The sequence below is a fragment of the Ambystoma mexicanum genome, chromosome 4q (assembly GCF_040938575.1).
Source record: "Ambystoma mexicanum isolate Mex_15411 chromosome 4q, UKY_AmexF1_1, whole genome shotgun sequence".
NCBI classification, from domain to species: Eukaryota; Metazoa; Chordata; class Amphibia; order Caudata; family Ambystomatidae; genus Ambystoma; species Ambystoma mexicanum.
The window spans coordinates 1,272,873,618-1,272,895,719 of NC_090928.1; the positions used below are offsets into that span (position 1 = coordinate 1,272,873,618).

The 22,102-nt window shown below is 43.9% G+C and overlaps 1 protein-coding gene across 2 annotated transcripts in view; it reads right to left on the reverse strand.

The window, feature by feature from the left end:
• Nucleotides 1-22,102, reverse strand: part of LOC138468364 (phosphofurin acidic cluster sorting protein 2-like) — a 1,643,699-nt gene that overhangs the window by 201,511 nt on the left and 1,420,086 nt on the right. For both annotated transcript variants that reach the window (XM_069608896.1, XM_069608897.1), the window contains one exon: nt 17,488-17,530. In XM_069608896.1, coding sequence (XP_069464997.1) covers nt 17,488-17,530 — 43 coding nt within the window. The remainder of the gene's footprint in view (nt 1-17,487; nt 17,531-22,102) is intronic.

Genomic DNA, 22,102 nt, shown 5'->3' on the forward strand with positions numbered 1-22,102 from the left:
CTCCAGTAGTCTGACTACTAGTCATCTAATTTGTGCCCTTGGTCTCCTATTCCAATTTATTAGCCTGGTGGGTCACGCCTGGTTTTGCCCTCCTCACCCCCGAGGCCAACCAAATCCAACTTACATAACGGCAGGCAACTCATCCACTATGATACACTCAAGTATTCCCACTTCGAGCCCAATCCCATAGCACCCGTGCAACATAGTTACTAGGAACGCTAGACTACGCTCTAGATTAACGAAACTCTATGAACCTACTACTAGATCTATGTACCTAGTCAATCAGAAAACCAACTGCTGCATGAACCAAAAAAATTACAAGTACTGACTCTACCCCTAATAGGCCCAGCACTCACATTACCAGACCCAAGGTCCAGCCCACAGGAATACCTTGCACAGTCCCTAACACAATACCGAACCTTACAGGCGCCCTAATAAACACCAGATCGTTGGTTGCTCACGTCACTGAGATATCTGACCTTTCCAATCCGAAAATTATGACTTCTTGGCTATCACTGAATCTAGGGTACATGCTGACGCAGGCCCTGCCCTCATGATGGCTATTCCCAATGGCTTCCCCATTTTAAGAGCTGATAGAAATGAAGCACGCAGAGGAGGTACAGCCCTCATTGCCAAATCTAATCTGTCGATAAGGTTAGCACCTTCCTTTGATATTAAATCATGTGAAAATCTCACAGCTAAACTATCTATCAACAAAACCCAGACCCTCACTATCCACTTAATTTACAGACCCCCAGGTCCTATAGGAACATTTGAGGAGGCTATTTCTAATATATATATTTTTTTATTAAAATGATTTTGTTTGTTACAAACGTTTCATTTTTAGGACTCAGCGATACACGAAATTATAAAATTTAACAATTCGATTGAGAGCTAGAGAAAAAAAAAAAAGGAAAAAGGAAAGAGATGTACAGACAATAAGAAGATCTCTTGTTAACACTTTCGGCATCAATTAGGCCAGTTATCAGTATCTTCACTTGGCTTTCTGTTGAGCTCTGGGCTGAAATCCTAAAATATGTTGTAAGTATTGAACTATTGTGTAAATGAGTTTGTTTTCACGACCGTTCAGTAATAAAGACTAACGCATATCCGTGTCCATCTGTTCTACTATCCTTTCTAACGACCTAAATAATTCTTCCCAAGTCATCTTACTAGGGGACATTAACCTGGCCTTCAATGACCCTAAAGAGCCACATGCGTCAAGTATTCCCAATATCTTAACTGACCTTGGCCTTACTCAGAGAGTGCTCCAGCCCACCCACATCAAATGGAGAACACTTGATTGGGCGGCAGACTACAATTGTAATGCTTCTATCTTGTCCATCTCCCCTCAAATCTGGACAGATCACCACCTTGTGACATTCTCGCTAGCAACTAAACGACAAACCCCTACCGCCACCCAGCTTGCCCCTCCTATACCAACTAGGAACAAAAAGAACATTACCCCCGATAACCTACTCCCTCTGATTCTCCCTACTCTCAACTCTGTACCAGAAAATGTGGGCCCGAGGCCCTGGTGAAAGAGTATAATAAGATCCTGTCTACCTCACTAGATATAATCGCACCTCTTAAAATGCGACTAAGCAAACCTAAAGCCCACCTTAACGCTTGATGAATACCACACCTGAAAACATTACGAGCTAAAAGAAGACAATGTGAGGTAGCATGGAGACTATGTTCCGAGGAAAATAAAGCCAACCTACATACGATATCTGCCGTATACAAAAGTGAAATAATCGCAACTAAAAGCAAAACTTACAATTCGAGAATTGCACAAGCTAATTCAAGCATAAAGGAACTTTTTGTTATCGTGAAGGAATTAGAAGCCCCCATCCCAGTACCTGATAATTGTGTTAAAAGACAAACTTTGGTGCTCTAACATACAGCAAGCATTATCTGACAAAGTTTCGACCTTACAAGCTGAAATTGCCAAAATAAAAGCATCACTAACAACGAATACTTCCCCCATAAATTCTACCACACCACCTATAGATATAGTTTGCCCCCCCGCTTTAAAATCTCCAAAGTCTCCATCATCGAGACCGAAAAAATGATTCTATCGCTCAAACCCTCTAATTGTCAGGGAGATGAATGCCCTGCCCAACTGATAAAAAATGCAGCCAGAGACCTGGCCCCCATTATCACAAAACGTATCAATGCCTCATTCTCTTCTGGCACCATACCAAGCAATCTAAATGAATCTTGGGTGCTCCCATTACTTAAAAGACAGACATTAGACCCCACCATCCCCACTAACTACCGACCAATCACAACAGTGCCCTTCCTTCTAAAAAATTATAGACAAAATGGCCTATTTACAAATACAAAAACACCTGGAATCTAACCACTTGGTGGGTGCTCGCCAGTCAGGCTTTCGGCCCCAGCATGGGACTGAAACAGCCTTAATAGACCTAAAAGCCCAAATTGACGAGCACAGATATAAAGGGAAGTCAGCCCTCCTCCTGCTTTTGGACTTGTTGGCTGCTTTCGACCTTGTGGATCATGGGGTCCTTTGTAGGCATCTGGACCCGGCAGCTCACTTCTCAAAAGAAGCCATAATATGGATTGAATCCTTTCTTAACAGAAGGACTATGAGAGTCTTCTTCCCCACTGCGGACGCAGACCCCATCCCCATCTCTTACGGAGTGCCTCTGGGTTCTTGTGTCTCTCCTACCTTGTACAACATCTTCATGAAGCCCATGTTCGATGATCTGGACCTTCTTGGTATCACCTACACCAAAGTATGCAGATGATACTCAGATTCTCCTACCACTTACTGGTGATTACGACAAGGATTTGGCCTTAGTGAACAGGGTATATCATCATCCAGGCATGGATGGCCACCCATGGACTATGCCTGAATGATGACAAGACTGAGATCATTATCTTGGGCACTTCCTCAACCCTAAAAAAACGGGGACCCAAATACTCTACGTTCAACACCGAAAACAACCCCATTACGGTCGCTAGCGAGGTCAAAACCCCAGGTTTCTACCTGGACTCGACCCTTTCCCTCAAGAAACAGGTTAATGCAATGGCATCCGACACAGCATACACTTGTAAATTAATCCGAGCAGGTAAACCCTTCCTGTCCAACAACAGTTACATTACCTTGGCAAGAGCTCTTGTTCTGTCGAAGCTGGATTACTGTAACACTCTTTACTTTGGGGCCAACAAGGAAATTATCAAGAAAATCCAGCTCCTCCAGAACAACGCTCTTAGAGCTGCACTCGGAATCTCCAGGAGAGATCATATCTCTGAAATAAGAATATCAAACAACTGGCCATCCACGCAGAATATAATCCAGTTGAAAGTGGCTTCTCTCACATACAATTGTCTTAACAATGCGGCTCCCTGCTACCTTACTGAGAGAATCACTAGAAAACCTCTATAAGACCTTCCAGATCATCGAACAGCAATTGCCTCTTGGTCCCAGGATTTAAACTCTCCAGAGTTGGGGGACGCGGTTTCCCGGTTAAGGCAGCCCAACTGTGGAACTCGTTACCCCCACCCCTGCGAGAAGATCAATCTTACCCACAATTCCGGCAGAACCTCATAAACTGGTTCAAAGATTCGGATAAGCAATCTGGCCTATGACTCCATTCTACCTCTTGCTTTACCCTTGTACATAACAATGTGTTACCATAATTGTATGTAGTATTTTATCTGTATCCTGACTATGCAACATCATTTTATTCTGGACTGTATATCTTGTATTATGTAAATGTACCTGTGTAAATGTACTTTCTGTAATCAAGTAAGTTGTCTTATGCATTGTCCCCCGATACCTTTGGGTCTGGTGCGCAATACAAGTATTAAAACAAACAAACAAACAGTGTTGCCTTGTAGTCTCCCCTCTTTAGTAAATTAATGGCCTCTTGTAATGTTGCCATTCTGACCTTCTGAGGTTTGACATAAGTGTTTGTAGGTCTTAGATCCAACACTGGCCGTTTGGTTGTGTCTTTCTTTGGAACAAGGAAGTACACATAATAAATGCCCTTGTTTCGAGGGACGAGTTCTATGGATCCTTTCTCCAGCAGAGCTTCTTTTTCTGCCTGGAGGATCTGTTGATGTTCTAGAGACATGCACTTGTGTCTTGGAGGATGTTAGAGCAGTATTTCTTGAAACTCTACACAATATCCATCTTGGGCAGTTGTCAACACCCACTTGTCCGTTTTGCAACAGTTTAGATATCTTAGTGTGGCATCTTATGATAATAAACATGAAATATCCAAAGCTTTATACACTTTGGCTAAACTGGTGGGCACTCAAAGATCTGCACTTGATAAGTGTTTAGATATCTTACTCTATTGCTCCCCTTTTGCAGTTTTATCAGCAGCAAATAGCGCCTGAAATGCTTTTGGGTCCCGAAATCATGTCGGGTGAGGTTGATTGGGATAAAATTGAGGCATTCATATGGAGGAAAAGGCTAGCCTGACCTCAGAGTGCCAATTGGTGTAATTTGAGACAAGCTTGGGCTGGTGTCAATTAAAGCCCAAATTGAGTGGAAGTTACTCCAATTATATGCTAAACTGCTGAATCCCCCATCAGATTGTATTTTCTTGAAGTTATATGTTCAAATAGGGACCGCCTCTAGCAAAGTGTCAGAATTCTGGGTTTTAAACTGGACTAATTTGCACCTTGAAATACATTGTGCATAAGGCCCATTATACATACCCAATAAATAAATAATAAACTTGTCTTAGTAGATTCCAACAAAGAGGAGTTGTTATACTGCCTGGATATCGTTAAAACAAAATATATATGAACATGAATGGATTCTCAACAGGGAACAGATTATGAATGATCACCTTTTTAAATTCATTTTAGACTAGAAACTAAAGCTTTTAATGTCACCACAGGTTATTTATTAAGGCATCCCTCACGTGATTGTAGATGTGGTTTGCTTAGATTTAAATGTAACCTGTTTTTAAATATGGAGGTAACAGTGCCAGAAATAGGATAACAAGGTTTGACACACAAGGTTTCTCCTTCTGAGTGGCAATAGCAACATAATCACATTTATTAGTTTGTTATGTACCCCTGATGCCTTTAGAACATGTGTTCATCATTAATCTATGCTAATGACAGTCCAATTCTGACATCCTATTTCAAATGCGCTGCAAATTTCACTATGTATTGCCGTTTTAACTATTATTAGTCGGATTTTAAATTGTAATCTATGTATTCATGCCTTGATTTTGATTTTGGATATTTCTTGTGCGCACCAAGCAGACTAAACAGTTTAGGACGTTTTGACCGCATGCAAAAGTTTGCATGGTCAAAACGTCCTAAAAATGCTACCACCAAAGGTTCGAACACCAAAAGTTCGAACCTTTGGTGGTAGCATTACATGTAAGTATAAAAGAATAAAAAGACTGTGGGGGACATCCCCCCAACACACCTGCAAAAAAAAAACAAACAAAAAAAACGGGGGCTGCAGGGGTGTCCCCCGCAACACCCTGCTCACTATACTGTACAGCATAGTATAGTGAGCGGGGTTTGCGGGGGAAACCCCTGCAGCCCCCGTTGTATGTAAGTGTGTTCGCATGAGAAAGGTGCAAACCTTTGGTAGTTCGCACCTTTCTCATGCAAACGATTTGCCCCCAGTAATTTCAGCCACGGGCAAATCACCCAGATTCGACTGAACTGCATTTGGGCGCAGATGTTAACTACGATTCAACCTTTGACTGAGAGAAAGCTGTTTTAACCCATACCTCTTTGGCTCACTTACATAAGAAAGTTTTAAGTGCCTTTCTAAAGCCTTCTAACGATGGGCATGACCGGATGGCAGTTGGTAACTGGTTCCATATCTTTGGGCCAAACATGGAAAACCTCCTGTCCCCCTTCGAGGTCAGTTTAGCCCGGGGTATACCCATCAACAGTTTGTCTCCAGACCGGAGGTCTCTAGTTGGGTGATAGCGGTGGATTCTAGCGCTCAGGTATTTTGGTGCAATGTCATAGAAACATCTGTACATAAGACACGCCACCTTAAACTTAACTCAGTCCTCCACCATGAGCCAATGAAGAGCTCTGTGTCACGCTGAGACATGGTCCCTTTTCCCAAGATGGACAATTAGCCTAACTGCCGCATTCCGGGCCGTCTGCAGTCTCATCATCTGTTTCGCTGGGATCCCTGTCATCAGACTGTTGCAGTAGTCAAGATGTGAATTGGTCAACACCCCTATGACCACTGAGTGGTCTTCAGTTGCCACAAAGGGGAGCACGTTCCTAAGCATACGCAGGGAGTGGTACACAGCCTTTACTTTGGCCCCAACCTGGGCTTCACTGCCCAGGTTTTCCTGCGATATACATCCAAGATTTCTCACTTTCCTTGAAAACTGAATTTGTTCACCCAGAATCCACAGTGTTATATTTTGTTCTTCCCCTCTCCTTTTTTTCCCTGGTCTGAATAGTATTACCTCTGTTTTAGCTGCATTAAGCTTTAGCTGGTTACATGCCATCTATCTTTTAATGTCTTGCATGCACAGGTCAATCCTTTCAAATGCCTCAGACATGTTCTCCGTCTCCACATAGATCTGAGTATCGTCTTAATCCATGTTTCCTCAGTATATCAAATAGTGGGCGAATATATAGATTAAAAATCAATGGTGAGAGTGCTGAGCCCAGGGGGACTCCGCATCTCAACCATAGTAGCTCTGAGAGGAAGGCTCCTAATGTCACCTGCTGGGTCATATACTGCAGAAAAGGGCCAAACCAGTCCACCACTACTTTCAATGCTCTCCCAATTTTTCCAATACTTTGAAGAATGGTCTTATGATTAATCGCATTGAAAGCCGCAGATAGGTCCAGCATCAACAATATTGTGTAGCCTCTCCTATCTGCAGCTTCAAGTAGATCATCCTGGACCGCCAATAGTGTGGTCTCAGTTCCATGATTGGGACGAAACCTCGACTGGCATTCATCCAGGAGACCCTTACTATCTACAAACTGCTGAAATTGACTACAGACCACTTTTTTCTCAGATTTTAGTAGGCCAGCATAAATTGGCGACTGGATGGTAGTTTTTTAGAACTGTAGGGTCCGAGTTGGGTTTCTTTAATAGGGATTTCACAAACGCTCCCTTGTATGTTATGTGCAAAATGATTACTTGGGATATGTCTTTCCATCGAATATTTTCCATCGAGGGTTCGTTCCATCAAATCTTCTCATTGAAAGATGTTTCATCGAATTTGCCATACATAAAGTGCAAAGTGTTTATGCATCAAAACCCTTTCATCGAATAGGGTTTCGTTATAGGAACACTTTAATTCTTTGCATGGTAAATCGATGAAACATGCATAACGTTACAACGTTACAGGGAGCTGTCCAGTCCTGAAATCTATTCAATACAGTTGCAATGTATTTCAGAACTGGACAGCTCCCTCTAACTTGTTTAGTGTGCACAACCCCCCAATAAAATAAAATAAAGGTCCCCAGTACTAGAAAATAAAATGAAAGTGCTGGACAGCTCTCTCTAAATTGTGGTGTTTATTGTTTATTGGGGCGGGGGGGCCTTCAAACCCCCATTTTCAAAATGTAACACTTTGCTCGACCCATTGAACTTCCAGCCCAAACATCCATACATCTATTTCAAAGGTATGTTTGGGTTGGAAATTCAATGGAAAAAAATGCAATGCTTTTCGATGAAAAAGCATTTCAATGAATACATTTCGATGGATATTGATTTGATTGAAATTATTTCGAGGGAAAGACTGCATACCGATTTCTTGAAACCGTAACACAATAAATAATAAATGAATGCATACTTGTCTGTTGTGATCCCCTCCCATGTGTTGGCAAAGTGAGAAATGCGACCCCCTACTGTGGTGACATGGGAGGGGATGTGAAGCTTTGAGTCATTGCTTTGAGTGAGTAACCGAGCCTCAAGTGGTTTGGCCTCTGCCCCTACTACGCCCTTGCTTGAACTGACTCTGGGAGGAGACTTGAGAGGTTGGCAGCTGTCCTTGATTGGCATACCATGAGCTGGTGCCTGCTCCTGATGAGTAGCTGGATTGGACGGATGTCCTCTTATATCCTTGCGCACAAAAAGGGCGTTGAATACCATAGAAATCCCTCTGCATGAAGGGTTTATAAGTGATTTGACTTTAGGGTCTAATGCTCCTTCTTTGCTGTCTCTGGAGCATTGTCTACTGCTTTGCCAATAAGGACGTTGTTATCTATGTGCATGTTGATAAGTGTGGCTTGAGTTTTGGATTTAAACCCTGAATTTCTAAGCCACGTGTGCCATTTGATGAGGGGTCCCTCGGTCACTACCCTTTCTGCAGTATCTGCACCATCAAGTGACTTTTTAATAATTACATTAGCAGTCTGCTTTCCCTCAGCTAGAGTCTTAAGGATCTGGGAACGCAACAGCTTGTTCGACTTTCTCTGAAGCACCTCCAACAATGGGGAGGCGGCACCTGTGTATCCTGACCTCGGGGTGTTAAAAAGCGTTGAAACAGACTGTTTCAGTGGCTGTGTGGGCTGGATATGTGCTTGTAAGAGAATGGTAGGCACAGAACTGGTCTTGCTCGGCATATGTTTGTGTTTTAAAACGTGCGCCAAAGTACGAGCACTGGGCACAGAGGTTTTATGAGGCACCAAGCCGCCTGCTGAATGGCTAGGTTCTGCGACCGATTTAGCACCTTTCGATGGGTGTGGCGGAACTTGTGGTGGTGATGGTGTATGCTGTTTATGTTTGTGTTCATGTATAGGTAGCAGGCCTTGTCACCCGCTACCCAATCTGTGTGTTTAGTATGTGTGACCCAGTCCCTAGAGGAACTGAAGGCACACCGCTGAACGCTCATGCCAGAAAAAATACAACCCGCTAAGGAATAAATGCCAAGAAATTCTTGCAAGGATAACAAGTTTTAATCACACAAAAAATAGGTAAGCCAGCAAAGAACTATGCTCGAGAACGCTCTGCTGAAAACTAGTACAAGCAGAAGGTTATAAGGAAACGCATCATTGTTAATGACGTCACATTTACAGTAAAACTCTGCATGGCTGGTTGGTGAGACCCTATACATGAGCGGCCTGCTCCATAGGGGATCCCAGGCCGCTATTGATCACGGTCCCCTCTATCCGTCTTCCATCACATGGGGTCAGCTGGGCTCATTGTCTCCAGGGAATGAAGTTCATGTTCCTCATTAGTTACTATTATAAGACAATGCTGTTCTAACATCATGGCATGCACCTGAGAACCTCTGGGACTGGCACAGGGGGAGGCTTAAGATCATGCTGACCCACACATTCTTCCCTCATTGCATATCGCACTATCCGCACCCAAGGTTTCCACCCTTACTTTCGACTACAATTCATTCCGCCCTGTACCTCCTATTACAAAGTGTGTCATTGTGAAATAGAGTGGAATGATGGTGTTCTTTTAGATCTTTTATGATCACTGGGTTTATGGTTTGTGGTCTGAGGTCACCTACAATCGCAGAATTCCAGGGTCTTGGGCTGGGGAAGTTGTGGGTGTTACAACTCACGGTGGGCGGTCTGCTCTTGACCTGGCTGCGATAAACATGCATTGTGAGGCGCCTGGTACTGTCTCGCTGCCTTGCCGGGCGCATTCCTTCTTGGGATAATACGTATTCACAACTGTCAGGGAACAAAGGACAGTTTCTATGGGAGTTACTAGCGTGGGCCTCTCTACCATCACTGCTTGGGCCTGTGCATACAGCGCAGCCATGCGGGCCGCATGTTTCTACCATCACTACAAAGAATGATGCTTACTTATATGCGCACACTAAGTCTATACATCTGTATTTCATGTAATATTGTGTTTGTACAGGGTTTCTTAGCACGTCCCCATGCCCCCTGGAACATTGCAAGTGTATCTATGAGATTTGCCTCACTCTAAGGCGCCTAGGAGGGTGGGAGGGGTTAATTTACTTCCCAACAGAACCCTACATAGCATGCAGGATGTCTGCCTTCCGGAGCTGGGGAACAGGCCCCTGGAATCTCCTGTCTTCCGGTAGGATGTTTCCCTGGTGTCACTTAAAGCAGCAGAACGGTCTTGCTCTGCCTCGGATTCCTCTGCGCCAGCGGGGTATTCTGATGATGCTTCAGCCTGCATTGCATAGGCTGGCCAGCGCTTCGACAATCCGTCCATAAGGGTTTTCGGCCGAAAGAGCTTAAGCGCTTTGAACCTAGCTTCCTGGTGGTCACGAGGGGGACAATGGTTGCACACATCATGTGTATCCTTCCAGGGAAACTTTTGGTTGCAAGATGGGCAAAATGTAAATGGAGTCTTCTCCATTATAAGCGTCGGAAGACAGTGAGACGTAACAGAGATTAAAGGGGAAATATGAATGGAGGCATTCTCAAAGTGAATTCTGAGAAATGTTATTCCCCACTCTCCCTACTGTGTAGGTCGAAGCCTCAAGGTAGGACGTCGAGAAGGTTTGTAGATCTCTGGACAGCAGGGAGGTCTCGTTGAGAGTCGCTGGATACAGCGATCAGTGAGCGCTGGGTGAGCACTAAGAAACAATATAGTTTAGCTTAAGATTAATAACTCTTGGCAACGAGTAATAAGCTTTACTGTAGAACTATGCGAAATGTGACCAACACAATGGTGGAAAAAAACAATCCCAGGACCTCGACGCGTGAAGGAACAGGGGTACAGAACACATCATAGTAGGGATAGTTTTACAAACAAGTGCTGTCGACGTCCCTTTTCGATTCCAAAAACTAGTCATGGAATACTCTGCACCAAACACTAGGTCTGCCTATGCAAAGCATGTGATTCCAAGCAGATCAACAAGCCTTAGAAACAACCATTAGAGGCTTTGTTGTACCAAGCACAACACAACGATACAGAATGTCTCACCACCATGCACAAAGAATCCACAGGCTGCCACCATACTAAACCCTCCAAGAAGATATAAACTTGCCTCTGTAACATTGTCCCGTCATGCAAACGTTTATATCCTTAAAGTCCTCTCAACAATACAGATGGCCATACAGAGCATCCCAACCACCCACCAAGCACCATCATTCATTAGTTACATCATTTGCAGGAGTTTATGATGGCAGAATGTGCCAGGAAGGGGGAGAGGCGACAGTCAAACCTAGCTGCCCCCCACCTGAAACTTCCACCACCATCCATCACTACCCCAACCTGTCTAATTGCCAGCGATAACTCCCTCCCACCAGAGACACACTGCCACCCCCCCATCCCTGCATGGTGAATGCTACAATCCTGCACACCTCTTGCATGGCACAAACTACGATTGCTCACCCCTCAAGATAGGCATAAACAGAGCCAGCCCTCAATCCTTCTGAGAGGCAAACACTACGATCCCTAATTCCTGCTTGCTGCATGGCATACACTGTCATTCTTCACTTCATAGGACACACTGTTTTCTCTCTCTTCACTCCTCCCGAATGGCATACCTCAATCCTCCTGCATGACATACGCCGCCATACCATAATCCTACTACATGCACATCATCACTCTTTCAAATCAGACTCTGCCATCCCTCACTTATTCAACATACAATCCTCCATGGCACATACTGTCATCCCACATGCCTCCTTCCATGGCAAAACTGCCAAACCTCACTCCTGGCTGGCCCATTCTGTTACCCCTAAATCCTGCATGACTTCCTCTGCTACCCACCACTCCACTCATGGCACAAAACGTTGTTCATGCTTTAGAATAACACACAAGGTAAGGCCACATTGCTCATGGAGGGCACATCCTGCAATTCCTCACTCCTGCATGGCACAGTTTACCATATCACACCACAACCCGATTCCCCCAAAAGAGAGACTTCTGCTGAAGTTCCCCTCCTACTACATTCCTTTTTCACTCTTTAAAAGTACATGATCCCGAGTCGCATACAAGTGGACAGGAGTTGCATGGCTAAGACAATGGTGGTGTGGTGGAGAAGTGGACCCCACTCGGCAGATTCACCTGCTGGATGAAGAGTGCCTCTGTTATTTGCTGCAAAGTTCAATGGATGGAAACAAGAGTGGCTGGACTCTTCACTGCAGGGGTTTAATGCCCACTAATGCCCACTGTGGTGATGAGGATTGCTGGGAAAGCAAGGCTGCTGGAAAATGAGTAACCCAATGGCCAGAAGGGGTGTTACCGGAGTGCATCAGAAGAATAAGTTACCTACCCTCAGTAACGCTCCATCTGATGAGACAATATTCCTCCCCGTCTTCTTTTTTCCAATATATCTCTAGGTGTAAACTGGTAAAGACACTTTTCATCCACCAGAGGGTGTTATGAATCTCCCAACTTTGGGCAGAACCACAATAGAAAAGAATGTGGCTCCTGCCAAGCCATGCACACGAAGGTGCGGCATCACTCTGTGTGTACACGCGCACACACACACACACGGTTGTACTCACCCACTTACCGTAGTTCCACCCTTTTTACCCTGAGCTACAGATGCAACGTGTTAGGAAAGATTTCCTTTTTGACGCTTTCCTCCCATGGACATCTGTTCTTTCTTGCTTTTCTTTGACTGAGCACTTTACGTTTTGGAGGGATGTACAGCCCTCAATTTTACTTCCCTTGCTTTGTGCCCATTTTTATGGAGAAACTGATCAGTCCAAAAGACTGAGTACTGGGAAACCACGTGACCATAGTGGAGCTCTTGTAATCTTTAAAACTGCACACATCACCCTAGATGGAGGCCACCAAGAGGTGAGAGCTTTGAAAACTGACATATAGTCATTAGGTCTGGGAGGGCTTCACTAAAAGTGAAGAGGGTCTTTTGAGAGGAATCCTGCTCAGAGAAATCCATGGGGCATGGATCTTTTTACTGACCATATTGACCCAAAGAGTTCACAAGTCTACAATCCTGAAAGGCCCAACGTCTCATCCCAAAAGAGGGGCGAGTCAGCCCAACCTCACACTCCGGACACATGTCTAGTCTCTTGGAGTCACGCAAGCCCAAGTCCAGGTCGCTCAGGACAGGATCAATTGGGAATCTGTCTCAAAATCCTCTCACAGGTCAAAAGGCCACAAGTCTCCACCTGACTGAATAAATGATTTATTTGACAGAGCATTCTTTCACCTCTGAAGAGGCATCTGGATGCTTATAGATTATGCAAGACATGGCATGATTACAATTAGATAGTTAAAATACAGTCGAGCAGAAAGTAAACACATATTTATAATTGGCGTATTAAAAAAAAAAAGAAAAAAAAAAGAGATCCATGATTAGGAAACAGAAGATAAACCAGGATGGGATTGTCAGGAACCAAGTGCAAAATCAGTTTGGGACACCAGTACTAGTCCAAACAAACAAGTCCATTAAGTGACTGTCCTGCTCCCTGCTATAGAAATGTCCAGAGGGGGTACATTGAGAGCGGGATTTAGGGTGCAGCTAGACTTGGGACGCCAGAATGCATGCATAAGCTTGGGTTGATAGATAGTGATTTGTGCTGGGGTTGGGAGGCAGGTACTTTCCCACATATGTTGTGGGAGTGTACGTGAGTATGTGATTATTGGAACGATATTCTGGATAGGTTGGATCTGGTAATGGGTATATCTTTTCCTTGCCTACCCTCTTGGTCTGTGCTGTTATCAAAGACTGGTTGATGTACTTTAGCTTTCATGAATAGCCAATGGATAGATGGGTTGTTGATAGTAGCTGTTAAACAGATAATGAAAGTGTGGAAGACACAGAAAACGGCACAGGCGGTTGATTGGATTGGACGTCCTTCAATGGTTTATAAGGGTAGTCTGAATGTCAAGATATGTGGTATTAGGAGGGGGGTTATGTGATATGGCTGATGGTGATCGTGTAGTTGTGTGTTAGGGTGTGTGTGTGTGTGTGTTGTACTGGCTTTAGGGAGGCTCTTGTTTCTAGTGTGATTAGTTTTTCTGATATCTTTTTTTATGTATTCATATTTGATCTTTTTGTGATTGCTTATACTATTTATGAAAATGTTAAATAAACATAAGAAAAAACAAATAAAAGAAATGTCCAGAGGAGACGTGGGAGAGTGAACAAGATGGTGATAGATGGTCCAGGTTTGTTTGTTTATTTGTTTGTTTATTGTTTTGATAATGCGCACCAAACCCGTAGTTAGCGGGGCTCAGCAATACAAGAAGTCTCGAAGCTTAGTTACAATGCCTGAGACAGGCGTACATACATGTGCATACATACATATAATACAAAGCAGACAAAATATTTATGTGTTAAGGAATTTAGGGGATATAGATATACATATGTACATATCAGAGGACATTTTGCATTACGTGTGCTTAGAGATCATGCCTGCAAGGGATGCATAGTCAGATGCATTGGTTGCAGTGGAAGTGTCAGGTGCAGTAGATGCCATAATGATGTCGGGAAGGTAAAGGCGAAGGGTAGAGTGGAGGTAGCTATGAGTCGTTGGTGTGAAGCCATTTGCGTACAATATGTCTAAATTTAGCATAAGGTTGAGGTTGTCTGAGGTCAATTGGGAGCGTGTTCCAAGATTGCGTGGCTTTGACTGGAAAACTAGTTCCTCCAGCCGTAGACCATTTAAATCTTGGAATCTCGAGCATGTATGAGTTAGCAGATCTCATAGGACAGGAAAACATTTTCCTGTCGATTTTTTCGGAGAAGTAAGGGGTGCTAGATTGTTTAGACATTTGGAGGTGAGAGAGACCGTTTTCAAGAGGATTCTGTCCTTTATTTTTAGCCAATGAGTCCCTTTTCTGAATTTGTGATGTGCTCTCTGTACGGGATGTTCAACGCTGCTCTAAGGGCATTGTTTTGCAGGCTTTGCAGTGTGTCTGTTACATACCTGTTGGCTCCTGAGTATAAGGTGATGCAATAGTCTAATCTGGACATAATAAGAGCATTAGCCAGGGTAACACAGCTGGCACTAGAGAGGAATGGTCTAGATGCTCGAATAAGTTTGCAGGTATAGGCTGTTGTGGAGGCAAGGGAATTGACCTGTTTCTTGAGGGTGAGAGAGGAATCCAGATAGAATCCTAGAGTTTTTACCACGGGCATCACCTCAATGATATTATTATCAATGTTGAAGGATGCGTAGTTTGGGGTTAATTTTTTTAGATTGGTGTCTGAGCCAAGAATCAGTATCTCAGTTTTGTTGTCATTCAGGCAGAGGCCGTTGGATGCCATCCATGCCTGAATGAGGATGTATATCTTGTTCAGCAAGGCCGAGTCCACTTCAAAGTTGCCCGAAAGGGGTATGAGGATCTGGGTGTCATCTGCATAGTTAGTGTAGGTGACGCCCAGTCTGTCAACCTTGTCGAACAGTGGCTTGGTGAAAATGTTATACATAGTGGGTGAGACACAGGACACCTGTGGGACTCTGCATGTTATTTGGATGGGATCGGCAGACTCTCATGGTCTGTTTAGCTAGGAATGATTTGACCCAAGTTATAGCTTCCCCTGTGAAGTTGGCAGCAGTTCTTAGGTGGCTGCATAGGACTGCATGATCCACCAAATCGAAGGCTGCTGACAAGTCCAGTAGGAGTAGCATGGCTGTTTTTCCCTTATCCTTTAATTCCTCGATTTGTGTCTTGACGTCTCGATTAGATTAGATTAGGCCGTCTACACTGTTGAGTGAGAACGTTGGGTAAACAAAATCCAGAGAACCCCAATAGTGTAGCAATGGGATACCCCATAAGGAAGACAGTCAAAGAAAGAACCTGATATTGTTGAACATAACAAAGGAACAGTGTCCTTCCTTCATTATGGTGGCAAAGAAGATGCAACCTTGTCCTCCTCCTTGGTCAAAAAAGCTGCCTAATGGGTACGTGTGTCAGCAGGCACGACCTTAAGGGTCTCTTGGGCCTGCAACAGCATTAACCAAGGCTCCAAAGTAACCAGCACTGAAACCGAAGAGGATGTAAATTGTGCAGCGGAAGTCGGCACCATGGAGCTTACAGCTACGCACCGAGACCTGGGGCATGCAGTGGTGAGCAGAAGTCAGGCCTCCAATGTCCAGTAATGGAGCAGTGGGCAGAGAAGGGGAAGCTGTGCCAGTCAGGAATCCAGGAGCCTGTCCAATGTGGCTAGCCAGAATGCCTTCTCTCTGCAGCACTCAAAGACGTGGTGGGGAAGGCAGGCAAGGAGCAGCTCCACCCATTGGATGCAGGGTAGTACACATGAACCGTGGACACCAACAGGAGGAGGATGGGTAACACTGGTGAGATGAAAACAGTGCTCTTCAGTTTTTGTTTCTCCTCTCCATCTGAACGGTACAAAGCGTTGTCAATACCTTTAGATGGAGAAATCTAATAGTCAGAAGATGGTCCTGTGCCCTTGCTCATCCCTTTTACCAACCAATCCCCCGCTCCCCCAGGGTGCATGGATTAGCAGGAAACACAATGTTCCTTATTGTGTCGCTGTCCATGACACCATACAGCAGTGATGAGGGAGGCTCATATGTGCCTGTCACAGTTTTTGGAGGGCTTTAAGCTATGCTTATGAGGCATGACACAGGTACAATTGCAAAATGTAGGATCTGTCCCAAAAACCAACAAATGGAAAAAAAAGGATCTCAGTAAAATGGGGACTTTATGTATACTCATATGGAGTGAGAAGAGGTGTTACTGAAGTCATGACGGGGTCAGTGCAGTGCCACATGATGTCCTGTGGTGGCTGATAAGAGAGCTGGGTTCAGTCTTCGCCTGAAGAAGTACTTCAAAAGATGAGGAATCAGTGAGAGGACGATATCCATTACAAAGACGCAAGTTTGTTGGCAACAAGACTGTGGTATTGAAGCAGTATATATATGAATGGCTCGATCAGAAGGACCAGTGTTCTGTGGAGTATGTGCCTATCAATTGTTATATTTTATGCTTTGCACTCTCCGTTCCATCTCTCTTTTTCAGTCTCCTGGGTTTCGGGAAGGGGTTGGGATGCAGTGAATAATGTTCAGTTTTTGTATTTGATCAAAATCAGCTGTGAGGCATTGCAAATGGTGGTTATTGTCTATGGAAGTGTCTAGCCACAACAGTGAAATGTTTACTCTATATTGTTGAAGCTTACACATACAGATTCCGCCACGTCCAAGCCCCCCCCCCCATTCCCCTGCACTCCCCATAGAAGCTTCTAGCCACAACAGTGAAATGTTTACTGCGTATTGTTGAAGTTAACATTGGGTGGGAATGCTGTATGTGTTTAACCTTTAATAAAACAAGATTTTAAGTCGACAAATAATTGCACCTGGGTGGACTTCAGAAATCAGATTAGCTGGCAAGATTGCTCATTACACAATAAGTCACAGGATGGAGAAGCTGCAAGTCTGTAGGGGGAAAGTACAAAGGGGTCACTTTGCCTGTGTCTAACAGAAATAAGCAAGTGGACTGCTCTTCAAATTGAGGGATATTGACCCGATATTAAAACAAGTACTCCATATTACTTCCAGTAAAAACCTATCTACCCCATTAACTTGGAGTGTGGTTGCATAGCATGCACGATACAGATTACGCAAATACATAATGACACTGTTAAAACGTCTTGTTTTACTTACCCCTACAAATGGCACAAACTTTTGGCAGGAGTCTTCATCTGGGCTAGAGAAAGAGACAACAGTACATTATGAACTGGGCGCAAACATGTCCTGCCCAAATTAACCCCATACCGGCCAACATCAGTCTTCCTTCAGCAAGTAGACAGAACTGAGTGGACATGTCCTGCCCAAACTCACCCCATACTGGCCAACATCCTCCTTCAGCAAGTAGACAGAACTGAGTGGACATGTCCTGCCCAAACTCACCCCATACTGGCCAACATCAGTCCTCCTTCAGCAAGTAGACAGAACTGAGTGGACATGTTCTGCCCAAACTCACCCCCATACTGGCCAACATCAGTCCTCCTTCAGCAAGTAGACAGAACTGAGTGGACATGTCCTACCCAAACTCACCCCATACTGTCCAACATCAGTCCTCCTTCAGCAAGTAGACAGAACTGAGTGGACATGTCCTGCACAAACACACCCCATACTGGCCAACATCAGTCCTCCTTTAGCAAGTAGACAGAACTGAGTGGACATGTCCTGCCCAAACTCACCCCATACTGGCCAACATCAGTCCTCCTTCAGCAAGTAGACAGAACTGAGTGGACATGTCCTGCCCAAACTCACCCCATACTGGCCAACATCAGTCCTCCTTCAGCAAGTAGACAGAACTGAGTGGACATGTCCTGCCCAAACTCACCCCATACTGGCCAACATCAGTCCTGCTTCAGCAAGTAGACAGAACTGAGTGGACATGTCCTGCCCAAACTCACCCCATACTGGCCAACATCAGTCCTGCTTCAGCAAGTAGACAGAACTGAGTGGACATGTCGTTCCCAAACTCAGCCCATACTGGCCAACATCGGTCCTCCTTCAGCAAGTAGACAGAACTGAGTGGACATGTTGAGCCCATGAAAATTGCAGCGGTGCACTGTATAATAACACAATAACATAACATAACATAACGTAACATGTCCTGCCCAAACTCACCCCATTCTGGTGTGTATCAGTCCACCATCAGCAAGTGGACAGAACAGTTTATATTCAGAGAGAATTGGATGGCAGATGTGGGCTACCTGCTCCTACTGCCCGCCTGTTTACAGGCGTACTCTAAGCTCATAGACCCTCTGTGGTCTCCAGCATGAGTGGGTGGTTAGGTTGAGTTTTCACACAGTATTACAAAGCAAGGTTGTGGAAATAAATTAACTATCTGTTTTTGACAAGTTCCATGGTTCCCTTTTTTCCATTCAGTCACTGTTTTTTGTTTCTCTGTTACGGACGTTGGCCCATGGATAATGACTGCCTACTACATCCACCACCACTCCTCCATTCTCCCAGCAAGATCACAAGCCCTCGGAGTACTCGTCTGTGTCTTTTCTGCAGCATTTCCATTTTGGGTTTTGACAATCTCTGTTAACTCTCCCCTTCTTCCATTTCCTCAAGCATACTCACTTTCACATGCCCGAGCTCCTTCATACACTTACAGGATTCAAAATGCATACTTTTCGTAATCTCTTTCTGAAACATCTCTCACCTGTTTGTACCTTAATGCAGAGGTGGCCCGACACAAAACCACTAGATTTCGTGTAAAGAAGTGGGCAAAAGACTATAGATGTGGCTTCCAGAACCATACACAATCATGTGTCTGAAACCTCACCACAGCAGTGACACAAGCTATGTTTTGGCTCAGAGAGTAACTCAAGCTATGTGTTGGTTCAGAGAGTAACTCAAGCTATGTGTTGGCTCAGAGAGTAACACAAGCTATGTTTTGGCTCAGAGAGTAACACAAGCTATGTTTTGGCTCTGAGAGTAACTCAAGCTATGTGTTGGCTCAGAGAGTAACACAAGCTATGTTTTGGCTCAGAGAGTAACACAAGCTATGTTTTGGCTCAGAGAGTAACTCAAGCTATGTGTTGGCTCAGAGAGTAACACAAGCTATGTGTTGGCTCAGAGAGTAACACAAGCTATGTTTTGGCTCAGAGAGTAACACAAGCTATGTTTTTGGCTCAGGGAGTAACACAAGCTATGTTTGGCTTAGAGAGTAACACATGCTATGCTTTGGCTCAGAGTAACATAAGCTAAGTTTTAATAATAATAATAACGTGCATATCTCTGTCTATATATAAATCATCCTCGTCTGTGCCACTAGTTACATTGTATCACCTTCACATTCTCTTGTATTGAAATATATTATTTGCTTATTGTGTTCACCCCATGAAAGTCCTTAGGAAAATTTCCTAGTTCAACATTTCCCATTGGGTTCCCAGGACTTCATCCAGGGGCCATGGGAAACAATTTGATGGTAATGTTAAAATACAATTAAAATAGGTTATGGATACAGTCATTTATAAAATTATGAAGTAATAATAGGTGGCAAATGAACGCCTCACAATATTATGGATTAAAACATAATACAGACAACCCTCTGACTCTTTCGTCATGTCCCTGATATTGAACTCCCTTTTTACTTTCATTCATACCATAGAGTCACGCTCATTTCATTATCTCGTTTGCTCCTATAAGATGCTATGTTTTGGCTCAGAGAGTAACACAAGCTATGTTTTGGCTCAGCGGTGTGGCAATAACCACCTAAATGAGTAAACCTATTGTATGCAAAGTGTATGTGGGTATGGTACCCATTTTCCCTTTCCGGCATTTGTGGAGGAATACATATACAACAATGCCGTGTCTACAGGCAAATCCAGTGTTAACTCAATTCAGGTCACATTTGGGCAATTTAAAACTGTCATTTCTATCAGAAAAAGGTGACAGGTTATCGGCAACAATAAAGCAGTTGCTAGTTAAAAAATGTTTTAACCAAGAATGCTTTCAGGCACATGATTTCCATGCATCACGGAACATAGCCCTTAGAATTTAGCTTGTCTCATGTTCTTTTCTGTTGCATAGAAAATGTAAAGACTAGTAGCAAAAAAATATTTGTAAAGAGAAGTTAAAGACCTTCATTTATATACTTTTTATTTTATTAAGATTGTTTGAAAGTTGAAATGTTGACAATATGTGAATGGGGGAATGTGTCGCCCTACACAAAAGGGATGTTTTCTTTGTTAGTTACTTGGCTGAGTTATGGCTCTTGCTTTACAATTTACTTGTTTTTGTATTTGAATTTATTAACTTTTATATAGCGCTTTATGCCAAAGCGCTTGTTTATAGTTGCCTTTGGTCACCGAACAGCCCTGTGGACAGATCCTGAGGCGCTACCTTGTTCTCATGAACAGGTACATACATGAATGTGTAGTGTGATGAATCTAGCGATATCACCACTGATTCCCAGCCGGAAAGCTCCTCTCACGTGGCCAGGGAAAGGCAGGAGCTTCCTGACTCTGACCCTGGGTGTTGCTATGTACGGGACGACTAGATAGGAGAAGACAATCTCCAGAGAGCTAGGAAAACCATAGAGAAAAAAACCTTGCAACCTTAATTCCACATGACACCCACACACGTACTTGTATGACTTATTGTGACATACAGGAAGATATCCCAGGTTAATCCATCCCAATTTAAATTATTAGATGAGGAAGAGATGGAGGAATGAAGCGGTAAGACAACACTGCGTTCTAGTCTTTCTAGTCTTTGGAAACATTTGACTGATGGCAGGAACTTTAAAGTGAACACAGCTGATAGCAATGAGAGAGTGTGGCAGAGTCTGAGGTTGTCGGCAATCGGTGCAAACGCTGATAAAGACACTAGAAACCAGGAGATTGTGTGTCGCAGCGCCGAGGCCCAAACTGACAGTTTGAGGAGGAACCGTACCGGGAGCAGCAGGTGCCGTCTGGAGTGAGAGAAACCAGAGCAAAGACGGACCAGCTGACAGGATGTATGCCTAGTCAGTGGACCAAACGAGAAGCCAAAGAGGAGACGCGTGGACCGTGCGACACGGCCACTAAGCCCAGGGAGAAGGAATGGGTTACTGGGGTGCCTAACAGCGAATGTCACGTCACGCTGAGCACACTAGAGAAAGCCATCGGAAATAGTAAAGGAACTGATATAAATGAGAACATTGTTAAAGGCGGGTTGGTGACCCAGTATTCCAAAGGAGGGAATTATGTGTATGTGAAAATTGTTGAAAGTGAGGCAGAAGCCCAAAACTTTAAAATTACTGCGCATGTTAGCTTAAAGTTATTGCCTGTTAGCATCATGAACCACCACTCCTGCATATTTCCATTTAGGGAGGCAAATGTATTTAGGAAGATGTTCCTTTCATTAATTAACCCCACACATTCAATGATCAGATGTTTAGATGATTGAACAACTTATGTAGGTTTTGTAGTGCTGCAGTTGAAAGTGTCTTTACCATGTTTCAAGAACATCATCCCCTTTGTTTTATATAGGTTTAGCTGCAATCTCAAAAACTGGTTTCTGTGATAACGTGAGGGTAATTCTGTTAGGTATGTAGCTGTCTGATCAATTCCTCGTGCAACAGGACCATTGTGAAGTGAATAAACTAGTGTGTTACGTTTGTCACAATTTTGAATCCAATTCCACCTCCTTAATTTTTCCTTTGCAGCTTGTGGATTAGATAGGACGGTGTCCAAGGTGACATCTGCTTGATTCAAGATTTAACAGTCCAGTTCAAGGTTTCTCTGTTGTTGAGGCTAGAATGTGATGGGAG